The 17,464-nt window shown below is 48.8% G+C and overlaps 2 protein-coding genes across 2 annotated transcripts in view; one reads left to right on the top strand and one right to left on the bottom strand.

Moving 5' to 3' along the window:
* The window catches only part of LOC149364493 (uncharacterized), a 164,214-nt gene that overhangs the window by 63,461 nt on the left and 83,289 nt on the right, over positions 1–17,464 (top strand). The window contains exon 2 of the mRNA XM_089574451.1: positions 8,814–8,997. Coding sequence (XP_089430577.1) covers positions 8,814–8,997 — 184 coding nt within the window. The remainder of the gene's footprint in view (positions 1–8,813; positions 8,998–17,464) is intronic.
* LOC149364494 (lactosylceramide 4-alpha-galactosyltransferase-like) overlaps positions 1–17,464 on the bottom strand; it is a 166,930-nt gene that overhangs the window by 93,106 nt on the left and 56,360 nt on the right. The gene's annotated exons all lie outside the window — the stretch shown is intronic.

Genomic DNA, 17,464 nt, shown 5'->3' with positions numbered 1-17,464 from the left:
AGTGAGTGAGTGAGTGAGTGAGTGAGTGAGTGAGTGAGTGAGTGAGCGAGCGAGCGAGCGAGCGAGTGGTTCAGAAAGGGAACAAGTGCATGCACAAGTTAGAGTTTAACAGGGGCGCCAGCGCGATATTGTTCCTCGTGATGCCTTCGGCTAAAGGGTTATCGATAAGGTCAAAGCACCTATTTCCTCCTTTGTTAGCAAATCTGCTCAGCGAAACAGAGGCAGACCAGCTGCTTATTAAATAGTATGAGGCGGCCCATCATGTCTGATCGTTATCTGACTTGCCCGATAGATAACCGGAGAGGAACAAAGAAAAATCTGCAGTAGTTCATCTGGAAACCTCCCCTCCCTGATGCACTGTAATCGCGCACACCGAAGCTCTTGGGGCTGTGCTGAAAGTAGGGATGGTGCAAATAAATACAAATAAAGGTGGTAAACTGCTTTGGACCTTCTTCCAGCTCAGTTTTCTTGCCCTTTATTGAAGAAGTTTGCAATGATCGGGGGCACTTCCGTCTTGCTTCCGGTCGTGCCGCCTCGGCCGCATATGGAGTGAACATCCGTGTGCAGCGCTGAGATTCCACACTTGCACGTTGTTGCACGCGTGTTCGCTTTTCGAACGCTATGTTACAGAAAAAGGAGGGGGGGGGGGGGGGGGGGGCGTATCACCCGTTCCAAATCTCTCCCCGTGGAAAACAGAGTCACGCGAGGGGCAAACCCTTCACTCACGACGAGCCCGGCGCGAGCGAATGTGAACACACAGCAGCATTAGTGAAACGAAATCGGAACGGCAATATACAAACACAAAAAGAACAATCAATACCTGCCCCCTTTACGTCCTTTGGCAATAAATATCGCGTTAAAAAAAAAAAGAACTGAACAAAACAGTAACAAGGACGCGGAAAAACAGACAGGCTCAGAGGACGTCAAAAATGAGAGAAGGAAAGGAAAATGAAAGAAAACACATTGACTGCCGCCCTTTCGTACTCTCCACTCCTTGTTTGAAATGTTAAGCGACACCGGGAGCTGCTGTGCCACCAGCAAAGCGGAGCAGCCGTCGCATGCATTTCCGACGCGTCGCCGACCTCCCCGTTCGGCCTTGCCCGGGATACGACGCGCTACGACCGGCTTCGAGATAAGCGGCAATACGAATAAAGCGAGAAAAAAGGGGGGAAGTCAGGCGTGGGGGGAGGGGGGGGGGCACCCTAACGGCTCGCGTCTTGAAGAGATCTGGAGAAACTGAACGGAGACATCGAACTCGCGGCGGCGAAGGGGCGACTCGAATGCCAACAGGCATGCCCTCTCCTCGTGCCCCGAAAGTTCGCCGAGATAAGTTGGAGAATGGCGGCGTGAAATGCATCCTTCATGAGGGCCCGCTAAACTGACAGCGAGTTTACAAATACCAACGGGTGCAGCGCCCGACAACAGTGACGCCAACGTCAACATGATGAGCCATGCTTTCTGTGATTTCGGCCCCATCAGAAACGCAGTGAACGACTGACGGTGACCTGGCCCTGTATAATAAAGGAATTTTGGTGGGATTCATTTCATTTTTTTTTTCGGGTATTTGTGATTTACGTGAGCGACGCCACACCCTGTGGTTTCTCTTTGTCATTGCCTCAAACCCGGCTATGCTGTAGGCGTGGCGTCACTCGAGCCTGTCAGAAAGAGCGAAAAAAAGAAAGAGAGAAATGGTATACAATTGGAAACGTGTCGCTTTATTATATGGACCCTGGGCTCGCTTCTCGAAATTATTCTTATTTCATTCAGCTGGGTGCTTCTTCACGACTGGTCACCTCTACGTTCAATTCCGAAGCTGGCAGATGGCGTTGTACGTTAGCGACCGGCCTGGCGTCAGTCAGTTGAGCCAGTTATGCCTCCTGTATAGGACAGTGAAAGAATGAACTCGAAACAGAATTGTTCCAAAATCGTCCCCTGGTTCGAACCCAGCGACCGCTAGGTATAACTTTGTGACACTATTCTTGCTTAGAGATCGAGAGAGAAAAACAAAACGTTTAATGCATAGAGGAAATCGAGATTTGTTGTGTGCGCCCTCATTCAAGGAGCCCATTGTCTTTTGCCGTCGCTCTTGCCCGGTTCACCAGCCAAAGCTGGTTTTCTGAATGTGAGCTGTACAGCGCCGCTTCCCACGCCTCAATCGTTGGGTTATTGATTCCTGGAATACCTGGATTGTTCTGGCATACCCATACCATGTGGTATAAGTTAGCCATTTCACCGCAGAAGGCGCAATGCGGATCGTACGAATTTGGAAATTTGGAAACGTAAAGCTGAATTTGACTGGATTTATATAAGTAAGGATTTATATAAGGGACACACACAGGCGCACTGGCAGGTGTGTCCCTCTACATGTCTTGCCTTGTGTGTTTCCAAAAACGGAATAATTATATTCCTGCGAATGTTGGAATGCTGTCTGACCGCACATATTTCATTTCCGTCAAAACGTGATGACATAGCAGCTACTTCAGCGCTTTCCTGGGAGCGCGGGTGTCCACTGAGATACGTGAGACAGCTACTCCGTCGTTTCCTTCCCTCAAAAACCATTGTTTTTTCATTATAGCCTTCACAGACTGCTTGGTCATAAAGCCCCAACTCGGTCTTCATCATCGTCACTATCAGAATCATCCTCAACCGCGCTGAATTCACCTTGTCCCGATAGCCTCCTATTATTCCTGCGTGTGTGTGCGTGTGTGTGTGTGTGTGTGTGTGTGTTGTGTGTGTGCGTGCGTGCGTGCGTGCGTGCGTGCGCGTGTTTTACACCAACTTACCCCTAATCCCTAGCTTTCTCATATACGTCACGTTCAAAAATGTAATGGCAAGTACTGGACATATTACGGTTTGTATATACGCTTATACAGCGTAAAAGAACGAGGAAGAGGTTAGAAAAAAAAAGTGTGTGTGTTTGTGGGGGGGGGGGGGGGGGGGGCTCCGTAGGTAAACAACAACTGCCTCAATCTGGGCGTGCATTTGAACCGTATACATCTCGAGAAAAAAGATGACTGTGGGATGGCCGCAGCGCATCATAGCCCTATTGCGAAAAGAACTGAAAATTCTGCTGAAGAAAAATGCACCCAAGACGATGGCAGTAGGGGCAACAAATACAGAAGAAGAATATTTAGAGCAAGCAAAAAGAAGAAGAATGAATCCGTTACGGTTTAGAGGCAGCAGAGTTCAAATCACTGGCACAACATTCCGAAACAATGAACTTGACTAGAAGGGAGCGACAACTACAAACGCAACTGGGACGTAACGATTGCCTCGGGAACGGACAAAGCAAAGTAGGAGTGACTCCACAACGCCGACGCACTCAATCAAAAACGAAGAAAAAAAGTAAGGAATAGGAGAAACTGCCACCAAAACAGCAGAAGAGAAAAAGACGACGGGTAGCTCAGAAGCAAAATGACTGCGAATGAGGTAACGAATGCCTCCAAACACTGTATACTTTCGAGGCGGTTGGGTGAATACTGCCGGAAAGAGCAAGAAGAAGAAGAAAAAGAAGAAGACAAAAAAGAAGAGAGAAAGAAGAGGATTATGTGTCGTGAAAAACAGCGTCGAAAGTGTGACGACAAAAACACAAACGCACAAAAAAGGGAAAAGTTAGCAAGGGCCCTAGCGAAAAAGAAGGAAAAGAAACCGGGAAAGCCGTAAAACAACGCGGAGTGCAAAGACCCCGCGGAGACACCGGCAAGACGGGAAAACAAGAGCACGGGGTGAAACAACACAAGCAGCAGCGGCAAAACACGTCGACTGCTTTCCTTCTGACCTTATCGTTGGGAGGCAGCATACGCGTCGCGCCGTAGCTCTGCGCAGACATCGAAGCGAGTCATCGAAGCAAGCGAACTGCACTGAACCGTCGGCGAGTGTCGTCTCTCGAGCGAGGATGGTCCACAGTTCGCAACAATGTAACCCGCTGAAATGGTCTGGGCTTCTCGTTTTACTATCTCCACTGTTTAGAGGCGATAAGACCTTCGCTTTCGAACACGCCAAGCTTACTGATTCCTACTTGACCCAGAACCGGTATTTATTTTATGTTGTTACAGCTGGCATTGTCGGCGGTTGATCTGTTACAGCTAGAGCACGTGATTGTTTAGAAAGAGAGTTGGTTATACCGGTCTTCTTCTCCTTGGCGAGTGAGTCACTTGAGGAAGTGTTCTAGGTTAGATTAAGTCGTCGCAGGATAAGGTCTTTGGTGAAAACTTCGGCATTGTTATTCCGGGCACAGTCGCGTCTTCCGACCAATATGTACGTGACACAGGTTGCGCACAGCTGCACACAGCTTGTACACAGCTTGCGCATCACAAGATATTTAGTTGTGGTGGTGGTGTGGCATGGGTGGTTGTGGGAACGATGATGATAACAGTGGTAATGGTATTATTACGATGATAATTAATGTTCTATGCAGAACGTGCTTTCCGGGAAAAGGAATCCGTGAAAAGCAAAATATCTCATGACGCTCATGAGCAAACTCTTGTCTCACCGTATACATCTTACAGATCGACATGACTAACACCAATGCCCGGGAATTACGGGCTCGAAATGTTCTCAAGACGATCGTTATGTCAGCGCCGCTCAGAGAAGCGCCCGTTGTACAAGTGCACACATATAAAGAGAAGTGAACGAACTGAGAACATGCGGCATGTGAGTTTTGAGCGAACGACGAATAGCGCAAAGTGTAGAGGCTGACATCACCCGTGCGTGCCGCGACATCGATGCTCATCGGAAGCGGTGAGGGCGAACATTCCCATGCCTACCGGTTGAGAGAGTCATTGCTTCGTACACGGTGCTCAGTCGGCGCGCTGCGTCAACAATGTACGCGAACCCGCTCCGCCTTCTCAAACAATCATCACTCCTTAAACACAGTCGTGTGCGCTGCCTGCTTCTTCGAGTTCTCCGCTCCCTCCTCCTTCGAGCATCCCTTTTCGCGCAGCAGCCAAGTTCGGTGGCCGCGCAGGCGTAGTGGCCGTTGCCCGTTGCCGGGCTCCAGTTATGTGTGCCGTGCTCTTGACTCGAGCTGGGAGGAGTTGTGTGTAGGAGGCGATCGCAGGGAGCAGCGGCGATCGCACAATGGCCCCCACTTAGCGCGCTCACTCCCTCGCTAGTCGGCGGCGGGGACCAAGGTTGTTATCATTCCTCCGCTTCTCCTCCTTTTCTTCTTCTTCTTCTTCCTAGGAAGACAAATAGAGCAACGCCGGCCGCAGCGCGGGTCTCCTCCGTGCGCCGTTCGCGGCATTCGTTCCACTTTGACCGCCGTGTCGGAACTCGGATTCGGCGATGCGTGCAGCGGCGGAGAGGGCGTCCCTCGGTTTTCACGCGCGCCTTTCCTTTTCTGTTTAGACGTCTCTGAAAAGGAAACCGGCAACGGCCTACATAACGGAATGAAAGCGAGGATAGAATGGAAGATTATATTTACAGCGTGACCGTGACTGTGATGTTGGTTAGGTCGACACGATGATGCGAGCTGGTTTCAGGGCTGCGATGGATTCTGTTGCTCTTAAGTAAGGAACGCCATGGTGTAGGGAACAGCTGTTCGCTAACGAACCAACATTGACCACTTCACATGCACTGCTGACACTTCAGTAACCGTAAAGTTCGTGCTGCTGAAGTAAGAGAATCTAATCCCGTACCAGAGGTCAATGGACTCCTTCCCATTAGTCAGTTGACCAAGCGATTGGCTTGTTCATTGGAGTGCACAGGTCTCTTCATAAGGAGGGGCGGACGTTCATGGTAAAAACGATTCGTTATCAGGAAAATAAAGGAGCCGTAGCCGCCTCATATCTCAGAGGACACCTCAACCACGCCGTGAGAGAAAGGAGGAAGATTGGAATGAAAAAAGAGAGAAAGAGATGCGTTAACCTAGGGCTCCGGAATAATTTCGATCACCTGGGGTTCTTTAACTTGCATTGACGTTGCACAGCACTCGGGCGCCTTTTGTGTTTCGCCTCCACCGGAACGCGGCCGCCGTGGCCAGATTCAAACTCGCATACCCTAGATCAGTAGTCGAGTGATCTAACCGCTGAGTCATCGCAGGGAGTTTTATGGTAGCGCCTCTTCAATCTGCTGAGTATCAGGAAACAATAGGATGCAAATTTGCACCCCCCCCCCCTCTCTCTCTCTCATGGCGATTGAGGGTCCATTGCTTACATAGCTACATATACACCCCTCGCCGTTCTTCTGCGCATGCCTATGGGAATTTATACAATTACGTACACAGGGTTCAAAGAGGGACGGTGTTTGAGGGAAAAAAATATTGCGGGTTGGCATATGCAGAGCGTATGATAAAAGGAGTTGGTCAGTACGTTTCCAGTGGTGCCGGGTTAGAGGTTTTCCTTTTCGTTATACTCCTTAGTACTTTTGTAACGGTGTCTGCCGGTGAAAATTTGTCTTAAATATATGATGCAGAAAAGGGGGGCAAGAAGTTTGCTAATCAATATGCTCACGTTTATTCTTGCCGCCAGATTGGCACCCGTTCGTTTTGCTGTGCCCATAGTTCCATAGCGCCCGGTAGCTTCAGAAGTCAAGCGAGTCCTTTGAGATGTGGTGGAGCCGGTTGCTTCGAAAGCACCGTTGATTCGCGTAGCGGGGCGCCATTCTGGCAGGATGCACTGGACAATCTCGCCTGACGACCTCGTGCGGAGCTTGGGTCTTCGGAAAGATCAGTGCGATGATGGAATACATCGATATATGCACGTTGTTTAGACAAAAGCAACGTGGTCTAGTGTGTGTTTGCAGTGCCAAACTGTGCAGAAGCGCATGCTATAAAGATCGTCTCTGAGCCACCCTTAGTGGTTGATCCAAAGCTTCCTACGTGACTTCAGCAAGTGAAAGCTGATGAGCTGGACTTTTTGTTCTTTTTATTTAGGTGAGTTCCTGACCTTCTTGAACCTTCTTGGAGGTCCTAGACCACTGCTGCCTGTCCGTTATGCCTACCGGAAGTTGTTGTTGTCAGTGGCTATTTATTAATTGAATAAAATAACAACGGAAGGGAAACATGTTGCTAGCAGCGGCATCTGCCATCGAAACCTGAAGCACTTGAGCTGAGGCTGACGGGAATAAAAGAAGAGGGAGATGGACAGAAAGGATGAAACGATAGTAAGAAAGGATATGGGCAGGGCGGCAATGTACACTATGTACAAATACAGGATACCGGAAACTGCAGGCATAAATTTCTGCTGCTGAACAGTGCAATCAGCTGAAGCCACGTTGTCGGGTATCCGTGGCGTGCCTGAATATGTTTAACGCTTCATGTAGTGTAGGGAATGCTGTTTTCGCTTCCGAAGAGTTGGTAGTGTGTTGAAAGAACCCGTAGCACACTTTGGCTGAATTCTCAAGATACGTGTGCACTAACTTCGGTTTTTGAGGAGAGGATATTGTAATGCTGCGAATGCTGGGCATTGTTGTGACGTACGCAAAGATTAAGCACAACATCCTCCGTCCTCTCTACGAGACTGGTTTCCCAGGTTCCTGGGAAAATAAACACAAAAGAATATTGACACTAATTCTTACTGCACTGCACCGTTGTCTTTTGCAAAAAGAACAAATCCCACTGAAAGGATTGCCGTAGTTCTTATGCAAGCATGCATCCGTCGCTGAGTACGGACTATAGTGGCCCTAGGACATTCAGGGATCAAGAAGGCCCGCTAACCATTCCAATAAATACAAAAATACCCGACTCGCTTGCTTTGACTTGCTACTCACGAGGCACAAATTCCTTGCCCTCGAAGACATGTCTAATGATATGCGCTTGCGACTACGTGAACCCGTAAGACGTGTTAACTGAGAAAAAAAAAATATTAAAAGAAACTAGAAAAGCCACATGAAAGCGGCATAAATGCGAGGATTGGATTTTTAGTTCCTCCTAATGACAAGTACCAAGGCACCGACATTTCGTTTAGCATTTGCATATAGAGAACGGCTGCGATTTTACGATCAAACAAGTGCGAAGGTTATGACGGACGCCGCTGTACTGAGCTTCGAATTAATTTTGACGCGCTGGGACTTGTTAAACGTGCTTTGAAATCCCATTACGCGCGGTCGCTTTTCCGTTTTGCCCTCATCGAAGTGCGCCTGACGCGGTCAGGGAGCATTGGCATAAAGAACGGTTGCCAATGATAAGAGCACTCGTTGTGAATTGCGCAAGTAATATACGCTATTCACTTATGCGCGCTCATACTGCGTAAGAGAAGAGAGGGTTTTTTATGACGTTGCCAGCTGTATGTCGGACTCTGAGCGGCCCAAATGGGGCCGCAGTGGACGCTGTGGTTTTGTAGTAACCGGAAGCTCCCGTGTTCGCCTCCCCGCGAATCAAATTGTTATCCTGTAAAGCTTAGAGAATGTGTGGAACAGGGAACTGGCTTTCTCAAGAACGCGCCGTTTGTAGTGATCTGGTCCATGTATACCGATCCTCCATGAGTATGACGAAGTCTCTTCCAAGGGAAGGCAAGCGTAGCAAGGGGGGGGCAGAGAGTCAGGCGTGCGCATGACATTTCGAAGTTTGGAGCCACAGGGTAGTCTGAACATGGTAGTAAATGGCAGAAGCCTTTGCCCTGCAGTGGACGATAGTGGTGCAGAGTTATTGCTGTGATGATGGTGATGATGCAAGTAGTCTAAATAATCCTGCAGGAGAGGTCATTGTCCGGGGTAGGTGTGCGGTACGGACATCGTTGTCATCTCTTTACCCCAGCGTAAGGATTTAGCATCAAGAAAGGATTGTACATTTCATCGACGCCAGGCTAACTGCAGTCGCTTAAGCAACCTGGCGCCTTGTGCTTACAGACGCCGCCTTCTGTTCCCTTGCGCAGTGCCAACACCCCGATGGAGAACCAGGTGACGCCCGTGTACCTGGCGGCGCAGGAGGGTCACGTGGCAGTTCTCCAACACCTGGTCACCGTTGCCGGAGGCAACCTGCACCTGAGGGCGCGCGATGGAATGGCGCCACTACACGCCGCCGCGCAGATGGGGGCCCTGGAATGCGTCCGCTGGATGGTGCGTATCCCACACCCTGCTGCACTACCGCACTACCGCAGTACAGCGATCTTCATCTTTTTTTTTCTGGACTCCCATCCATTTTATTGCAGGAAGTGTGTTCGTAATAAAACGGCAGGAATGAGCGCCCACAGCAGGCGGATGACGTATACTTAGCGAAGAAAACATACGTAGTCGGCGGTTAATGTTTACGGGAGGTAGATGTGCGGAGGAAGAATTATATCGGTGTAGGCACGCAAACCAGTCGATTCCCCGACATGCCTGACTATGAGGGGACGTCCACGCTGCATCCGCCGGTATGATCACCAGCCGAGTGGGTCGCGAGGGAGCGCGACAATGAATTTATGCCTGAGCACACGCATCCTGCGGACTTTTGACGCTGACTGTACATGATTTAGAACAGACATGACCAGTCACAAAAGATCAGACAAAATATTTCTTTACAAACGAAAGCAGGTATAGACTAGACGGATATCATATCGTTGCGGTTGCGTATTACATGACTGCTTGTTCCTGAAAAGGGACACGCTGTACTGGAGTTCGTGGCTACAAGGTGACTGCTAAAAAAGCCAGAACCTAGAGCTGAATTATGCAAGACACGTGCAGAAATAGAAACACTGACCGCCATCCACTCCACTGACCCAATGTATGTTCACAGTCGTAACGGTCCCCTTTATCAACTTGACGGATGTACAAACTCGCAGAACATTTCTATTTCCTTTTATGCTTCTACATGGACCGCATTTTTTCGCGAACAGCATTAGCACTTGCGAACGCAAGCTGCCATCGATGGGCTTATAGCTTCAATTAGCAAGAGTGGCAGGGCATAATACGGATAATGACTCATAGGGAAAGACAGGGCTTGCGCTATGCCCTGTCTTTTTCTATCCGTCCCTGTCTGCATTTCGCGCCCTATCCCTCTTGTTCCTTCAATAATGATCCAAGAAGTCAAGCAGTTCGTTCGTCTCAGTGCAGCTGTTGGAGTCAGGAAGCCCGAGGTTCCTCTGCCGTGCAAACAATCCTGTGCTTATTTCGACCGTTGGCCTGGTGCCCGGTGATGAATCATTTGCCGGCGAGACTACTGCACCTGACAGAAGCCTCGCTGACATCACTTATAAGCTCTTCTTGCATTTTGTATTACTTAGTAGAAAAAGGTCTCAAGGTTAAAACGTCGAACCCTGTCCGATATAGAGCAGGCTGTAAATGGAAAACAACACTCCACGATTGGCTAGAACTTGAGACGCCTATTGGGCGTTATAAAAAGATCCTTCTCCAAGAAGAATACATGACATAGCTGTTCACAGGGGGGAGGTAAATGCGAACGCGAGGTGACGGTTTCCGTAAGTAATGTTCTCACGCTCATGTGAGCCAACCGCACACGCCTGGAAGCCGCCGCCTCGCACTTATAGTTTCCGTTAGAGCGACGATGAATTAATTTTAAGCGGAAGCTTTATAGCTTGCCTTGGCATCTTATTTTCTTACAGAATTGACCGTCTGCCCCCCCCCCCCCCCCTTTCCGAAATAAATAAACAAATAAATAAAACGAAGGGAAAGGTAAAAATAATTCAACAATCGAAGGCCCTTGGGGCCTCCGGCCGCCAGCCTCGCCTTAGACAAAACGTTCTCATATGTTTTCTTTTCCATCGCCTAGAGTACGCATCTAAACTGCTTATTAGCATGCAAACGACGGCCACTAAAACGAAACTGCTTCTTTCTCTACCACTTTATTTTATTTTCTGCTACTGAGAAGCGCTTCTAGCGAGGTCCAGATCGAGGATAACGGCAGTAGTAGCACGCCGCACTGGTTTCGCTCGTAAATTAAAACACGCGCGTCGGTAGATTAACTGAACCGCTTGGTCGAACGGAGATCGAAGTTAAGAGAGAAAGAAACAGACTCTCGAAAACCAAACGCCTCCTTTTCCGAAGCTGTTCCCGCATCGCTTGGTTGGGCCAAACAGTCCCGAAACGAGGTATACATGGGCGTAGGCTTCAGCCACGCGGGCCACAGGCAGCCGTTGTACTTAAGATAAGACGTCATTTTGTCGCAGTTCTATTTTCTAGTTACCGGGCTTTACTGGATTTCTTTGTCTAAGATTTTGGTGAGCCAAACGAATTGCCTAACTAAAAAGCGTAAGCGTTATCAAAACGTTTCTTCGTGCGCTAACTGAAGAAATTGAGTTCTTAGCGCCGCGCAACTACTGTCTTGCTATCATTCTCAGCGCTCTTATCTGATCTCACGCAAGTTCTTTCGTTAGTTCAATAAAAAGGGTTGCGTAATAGCTTGAACTCGGAGGCGCGGTTAGACCAATAAAACGTGCTATCCTGCATAGAGTAAGTGTTGAAACGCGCGCAGCAAACAGAGTCCGTACGAGACGGCTTCTGTTCGGGCCAGTGCATTGAAGTTTTTACGTGGGTGACGATGTTTCATTTATTTCTTCGTTCTTTTTTAATCAGGAAACCCGCCCCTGTCCTTTTCGCTTTCATTTTGCCCTGTATAGGCGTTATCTCTAGTCACAACGTCTAATGACTGAAAAACCGCGGCTCTAGGCTGAAACTAAAAGAAATGGAGGTTACATTTGAAGGAAGTCGAGGAGATAAAAGTACGGCCGGTTGCAGAGGGGCAGGCGCGATCTGCGACAGGGCCGGAACAAGCTCGTTTGTCAAGACCTGTCACAGTCCGTTGCAAAACATCACAGGGGCTACCTCGTAAGTAAAGGACACAGCACCGGTTGGTGCTATCTGTGCGACCTGTTGATGTTTGTCAGTGCACTTCAGTGGCCACCACCGTCCTCAATACGGACTCATTCGGAAGGCGCTTCAAGCGTTCACGGCACAACCAGCGGGCAAGTGGTACACAACACTGGAGCAGCATTGCATCTGTCGCCACACTATTTGGGTGTGACCGCGTGATTAATTACGGCGGGCTTTGCGAATGAAGAGGAGGGATGATAAGTTCAGATATTAAAACTTGTGTAGGCAGTGGAACATTTCCTTTGGTTGCCATCTGGGTCGGACACTCGTTATTGTTTTATTCGCGGGGAACTGGCGCCAGAGTCCATGGTGTGGCACTGCCGAATTAGAGCGGATTAGACGCGCTTGTCATTTCCAAATCGTGTGCCCTGAAACCAAAGCGTAGGTCGAGATTGTGGGTGGGTCAGTGAGGTGGGAGTGCTTAGAATCAGAACAGCGCTTTCTCGGACTCTCACAATTTCCTTCTTTTCATGGCAAGTGGGTGAGGGAAGTGCAGGTGAGAGGAGGCTGTCTCTGCCACTCAAGCGGATGTTAACTGCTTTCTCTAGAGCTGATACCGACGGTCCTAACCTAACCTAACCTAACCTATAGCCTAACCTAATTTCCTTTCTCAATAGGTAATTTGTCTTGTCGAACATGAAGATGCACGTTGGAGAGGAGGAATAACCGCGAACTTGACAGGACTGAAGAACGAGAAGAGGACAGGACGAGCGGTACTGGCCCAAAGCTTCCCCTTGATGAAGATGCACGGACAATAAGCTTTTTTTTTCAGAAGGGGGAACTTCAGTGTAACATGGCATGCATCCTACAAAGTCTTATTCGCATGAGCTTGAAAACTCGCTGCTGGGCGCACGCGTAACGACATATTCCGGTTATCTCGAAAAATTTTTATATTAAAACCGGTTCATTGCGTGCTCTTGGCCGGTGCTTGCTCCAAACAGCTCAGTGCAGATTTCTAGCTTCTATAGCTATGATTACATATATGAAAGTATGATTGACAGGCTCTTTTTTCTTTATAAATAAATTTATCCACTCATTGCTAGATTTGAATAACTCGAATCATACCTTCGCAATAGATTCCGCGCAGGCATCGACAATCACTGACTGCTAAGAAACTTCCCAACTGTGAATCAAAATACTTGGTGAAGGTTGTTTTGCCGTGTAGGACATGATACGGCTATATCACAATTTGTGGTGATCCAGCTCAGCCGAGCAGTCCCACCTTCATCGTTACCAAAGATAAATAGTTCACTACAATCGTGATTAGCTACTGATAAAGTTTAGCTCATATACTACAACGTGTTTATTAGCTCTCATCGATTACCTATACGCCCGCGGGCCCAGGCTACCTGATAAAGGCGCAGCCCTGTTAGGTCGTGACTATATTTCCAAGGTTAGGAATGGCATAATTCTAGCGCCAGCCTCTGAATATAGACGCCAAGCAGCACGAAGGCATCGCTTCTGTATTCATATGGTGGTGGGCGCTCAGGCACGAAACAGGATTGGTATGAAGGTCCGATCGACAAGAGCATCGATACGTTTAAGCATTCTCCGCTTGTTAAGCGTTGTTTAATCTCCACTTAAACTGTGATGTGACTCTAAAAACGTATACGCCCATATGGGATTAAAAAGGGACTAAGCTCTCCTCTGGGCTGCTCCGTTTTATAAAATGCAGTGAGCTAAAGGAGAGCTTACTCCCATTTTAGTCCTTTCTGTTCAGGGTATAGTCGCCGCTTTCGGGCTCGTGCACGATATATACAGCTATATGCATCGTTGAGGTCTTTTTCTCACGGATATGACGGTTGTACATGGTGCAGTCATCGCTTCCTAACGACCTGTAGTCTCGAGGTTCATGTTTTTAGTCGGTTCCCGTGGCGATCAGCCTCCTCATCTTTCATTTCTCTTCTCCGCGCTCTATCTATCTTTATCCCGGCCGGCCGCGAAGGCTCACTTCTCCTGCAGTGCCGCTCGCTGCATCCACAATGAGAGCTTCCTACGCACGCGTTCCACACTGATGGGTGTGACTTGGCCCGAGCCACGCACGCTGGAAAAAAAAGGGGGAGGGGGGAGCTCGCGCCAGCTTCGGCGAGAAACAAAAGCGCGCGCACTCTATTCATTCCGTCATCCACCACTAGAACGAATATAAACCAGGTCTTTGTGACAGGCGCGCGTTCGCCAATAACAATTACTCGCTGTGGTTAATAACCCTCCGCTTTTGCACCTTGAGAGCAAGTATACGAACCAACCGCAAGAATGCAGCCCCCGCCGCCAAGGGGCGTCGACCGGTTTCTTTTTGCGGAGTATGAAAAACCCCGCTCACAGCCTCGCTGTATGTAGTGAGCAGTCCAATTCGATTCTGTGCGTGCCAGTGTGAGAGACGTTGCGGCGCCTTTCGGGAGTTGTGTGTGATACGTGTGGAGTTGCGCCGTGCATGCTAAGCACGGCGTGCGTGTGTGTGTTTACGGGGTGAGGCCGGCATCGGCGGCCTTTCGACGGCGGCTTGGCCGGCGCTGTATAGGTTGTGTACGTACTGGCCGAGGGGCCGAAAAGGCGGAACCAGCTGAAACCACATCGACAACGCAAGCACCACCACCACGACGAGAGGCGGAGGCGGAACCTTTTCCTTGCCTTGGTCACGCGCTCCCTACACCGCTTTGTTCGGCGCGGCGAAAGTGGTGCGGGCATTAACATTTCTATTGGCTGTGTGTAACTTTGACTCTTTCTCTGTTATACTTTGCCGGTGGAGAATGCGGTTTTGTGACGCCGTTCGGTTATTGGCTTGACTTGTCCTTTTTTTTTTTTACCGCTTCGTTACAGATGTCGTGAGTTCATTCATTTACGCGAACGTCGTTTCAATCTTTTATTCTTTTCGTGAAAGTCTGTATTGTGAAAGAAAAAGATACGAGCGTTTCTAGTTCCATATACATCGCGTTATGACATATAGGCTAATTAACTCACCATTTACATGTTGGGTGTGTCCACAGCGTTGCCGTTCTGCCCCCCTTTTTCTTGTTTTTGCGCGCTTGTTGTTCTTAATACGGTTATGGCAGCGCGGTAGTGAAACGGTTCCCACGGGTGCAGCATTTCTGAGTAAGGCCTACTTCTTTCCCGATAGGATTACACTATCATGCGCACGTGCTTAACATTTAATGATGCGTAAGCTTATTCAGTAAGTACGCCATGCATAGAACAATGTAGGGCGTCCGCGAAATCAAAATATGCCCGTTGAAAAACCTCTCTGGCTGACATCTGCCGTTTGTTAGTTGTAACTTTACTGGTTAGGTTACGTTTTTCGCACACAGGTGATGGTCGTGCTACAACTACTTAACTGCATCTACGCGCCACGAAGGCTTAATGGTTTCGAACTTAAGTTCTTGAGAACAAAGTTGCGGGCTCGAACCCAGCTGTTGCGGTTGCAGCTTTATAACCGAAATGCAGGTATATGGTGGACGAACTGCGTCTTCTGTGCACGTTAAGGCATCCGAGGTGGACGTGCGGCATGCCTCATAGTCTACAGGGTAGTTCCTGGACCTTAATATGGATCAGCTAACCTTTTCTCACCTCTATTTTAACAGAGAAGCTGCAGTTGGCATGTTTTTTAGTCTGTTTCATAAGAAGGCGCATTGACTTTCATTGTTGTCCTTTGCGTTCTACAAATCACTCTCTTGCGTGTGAAGCGTATTTCTTCGCTGCTGATTAACGGTTGCTGATTAATGAATGCACGCTTGGATTTTTCACGTCATAGACCCCACAATTTCCATTCTTATGTTTCTGCTTGCATTTAATGGCACACTGAGGTCAATTCCATCAAATTGATGCTCTCAGTATTGATTTTCTTGTTATTGCGGCTACATTGACGGTTCGAGAAATTTTCATTTAAATATCTTTCCGCCACTCGATTCAAACTGATGACGTCTTTACCGGTTGCCACCGTTTTGAAGTAAATGGCGGTATAGCGTAACCCCTGGGGTCTGCGCCCGAAATTCCGTGCCGGCATACGCATTTTACTTGCGAAATCGGCTGGTTGTGGAGACACCTCTATTTGTTTTTTAGAAGTATTCTAGTTTATAAACGGTCCGTTTTCTGTGAGAGTGGTCTCTTTGTGATTAGAACACTGTACCCTATTGAGGCAGGCCGACTGCTACTTGTCCTCAGTGCCCTTTTAATTGAAGGTCAGATCCGATTAGGATTTTGTGGAAAGCATTCTTTAGTTACACTCTAAACACTAATATGCCTATATCGGAGAAAAAAAGGAAGTAGGCTGACTTCTAGCGCACCAAATTTTATAAAATAGAGCGCGCTAGAGGACAACTTACTCCCTTTTTACTCCTTTCTGTTTAGAGTATTCTGACGAAACATAAATTGATCCCCCTTTCCTCTTTTTTCTGTTTACAAGAACCACTCAAGTTAACGGCTTTTGATCGTTTCGTCTCTGTGTGCCTCCTAGATTTGCACACCGTTCGGGGTGGATGTTCGGGCGAGTTGGTTTGTTGTGACGTAATGTGATGTTTATACGCACGTATTGCGTGCTTCATATCTGCCCGTGTCCTTCAAGCCCTACTAGTTACGTCATTACACACAGTATTCGCGGTGCCGGGTTTTCGAGCAACCTGTGCTCAGCAGTCACAAATATAAAAAATGGCTGAGGCTTAACTTGGTTAAGCCTGGAGAATGCGAAGCATCATCGTGTCGCGTAATTTGGAGGCGCACAACCACAGCGACGGCGCGAGGTGGGCCCCCGTTTCTCCACTGTCGTGACGTCATCGTGTCACGTGGTGTGACGTCATTTATCACGTGATTTGGAGGCGCATAACCACGGTGAAGGGCTGAAGTGGTAGCTAAAGTAGTATGCTTCGCATAAAATATCTGAGCACCTGTAGCGACCGAAGCCATTTCTGCGAGAAAGTTATTGATACTATTTTAAGTCCTGCCAATAATTGTCGAACAGAGCCACCTCTGCAAGGCAGGCCACTGATTCTCACGCAAACATATTTTCTGCTTAGTTATTTAATACTACCAGCGCTTCACAGAGAACGTATTCTGGTCAGCACGATTAGCTTGTGCCACCTACGGCTTTAAAGGCACGCAGTGGCATCCACGTGCCGTCGTTCGCACACTACTGCGGTGCTCGGTACTCAAGCAACCAGTGCTTCTCGACCTGCGTGCGGCGGTTAAGTCTAAGCTCCTCACCTCCACTTACTCCGATCTACTGAATTCCTGAGTGTGCCGACCTAGACGTCGAAGCCGCAGTGTCATCACACGAGCGTCGCTGTATCCACCATCGCCGCACCTACGCACCGCCAGTATACTTCACGACCAAATCCTGATCACCACTACGACAACTTCGGCCTTCGTTGGAACCCGAAGCGGTGCCCGCGTCTGTAATACAACATATCTCCGATACAACGGATCGCAGCGCTCGCGTACTGCGTCATTTCAGGCACCTTATTTTTCATACAGACAGATCTATTGATTCCCGTAACCCGCCGCGGAACAACAACAGCGGCGCCGGCTTCTCCCTCCTCCTCCCCCCCTTTCTCACTCCACTCTCCATTCCACCCTTTCTTCCATCCCTCTCTCCTTTGTGGCGCACGCCACCAGTGCGTGCCGTGGGGTAGCGGGCACGCGTACACAGCGTGCCCTGTACGGCCGTGAGGACACCGTAATCCCACCCGCTGTCTCCCCCCCTCCCCCTCCCTCCCCTCTCCTTTCACCC

Source organism: Amblyomma mixtum, chromosome 2, assembly GCF_055824585.1.
Source record: "Amblyomma mixtum isolate Tamu chromosome 2, ASM5582458v1, whole genome shotgun sequence".
NCBI classification, from domain to species: Eukaryota; Metazoa; Arthropoda; class Arachnida; order Ixodida; family Ixodidae; genus Amblyomma; species Amblyomma mixtum.
Note: the sequence above shows the minus strand (reverse complement) of the source record. Positions and strands in the feature narration are given on the sequence as shown.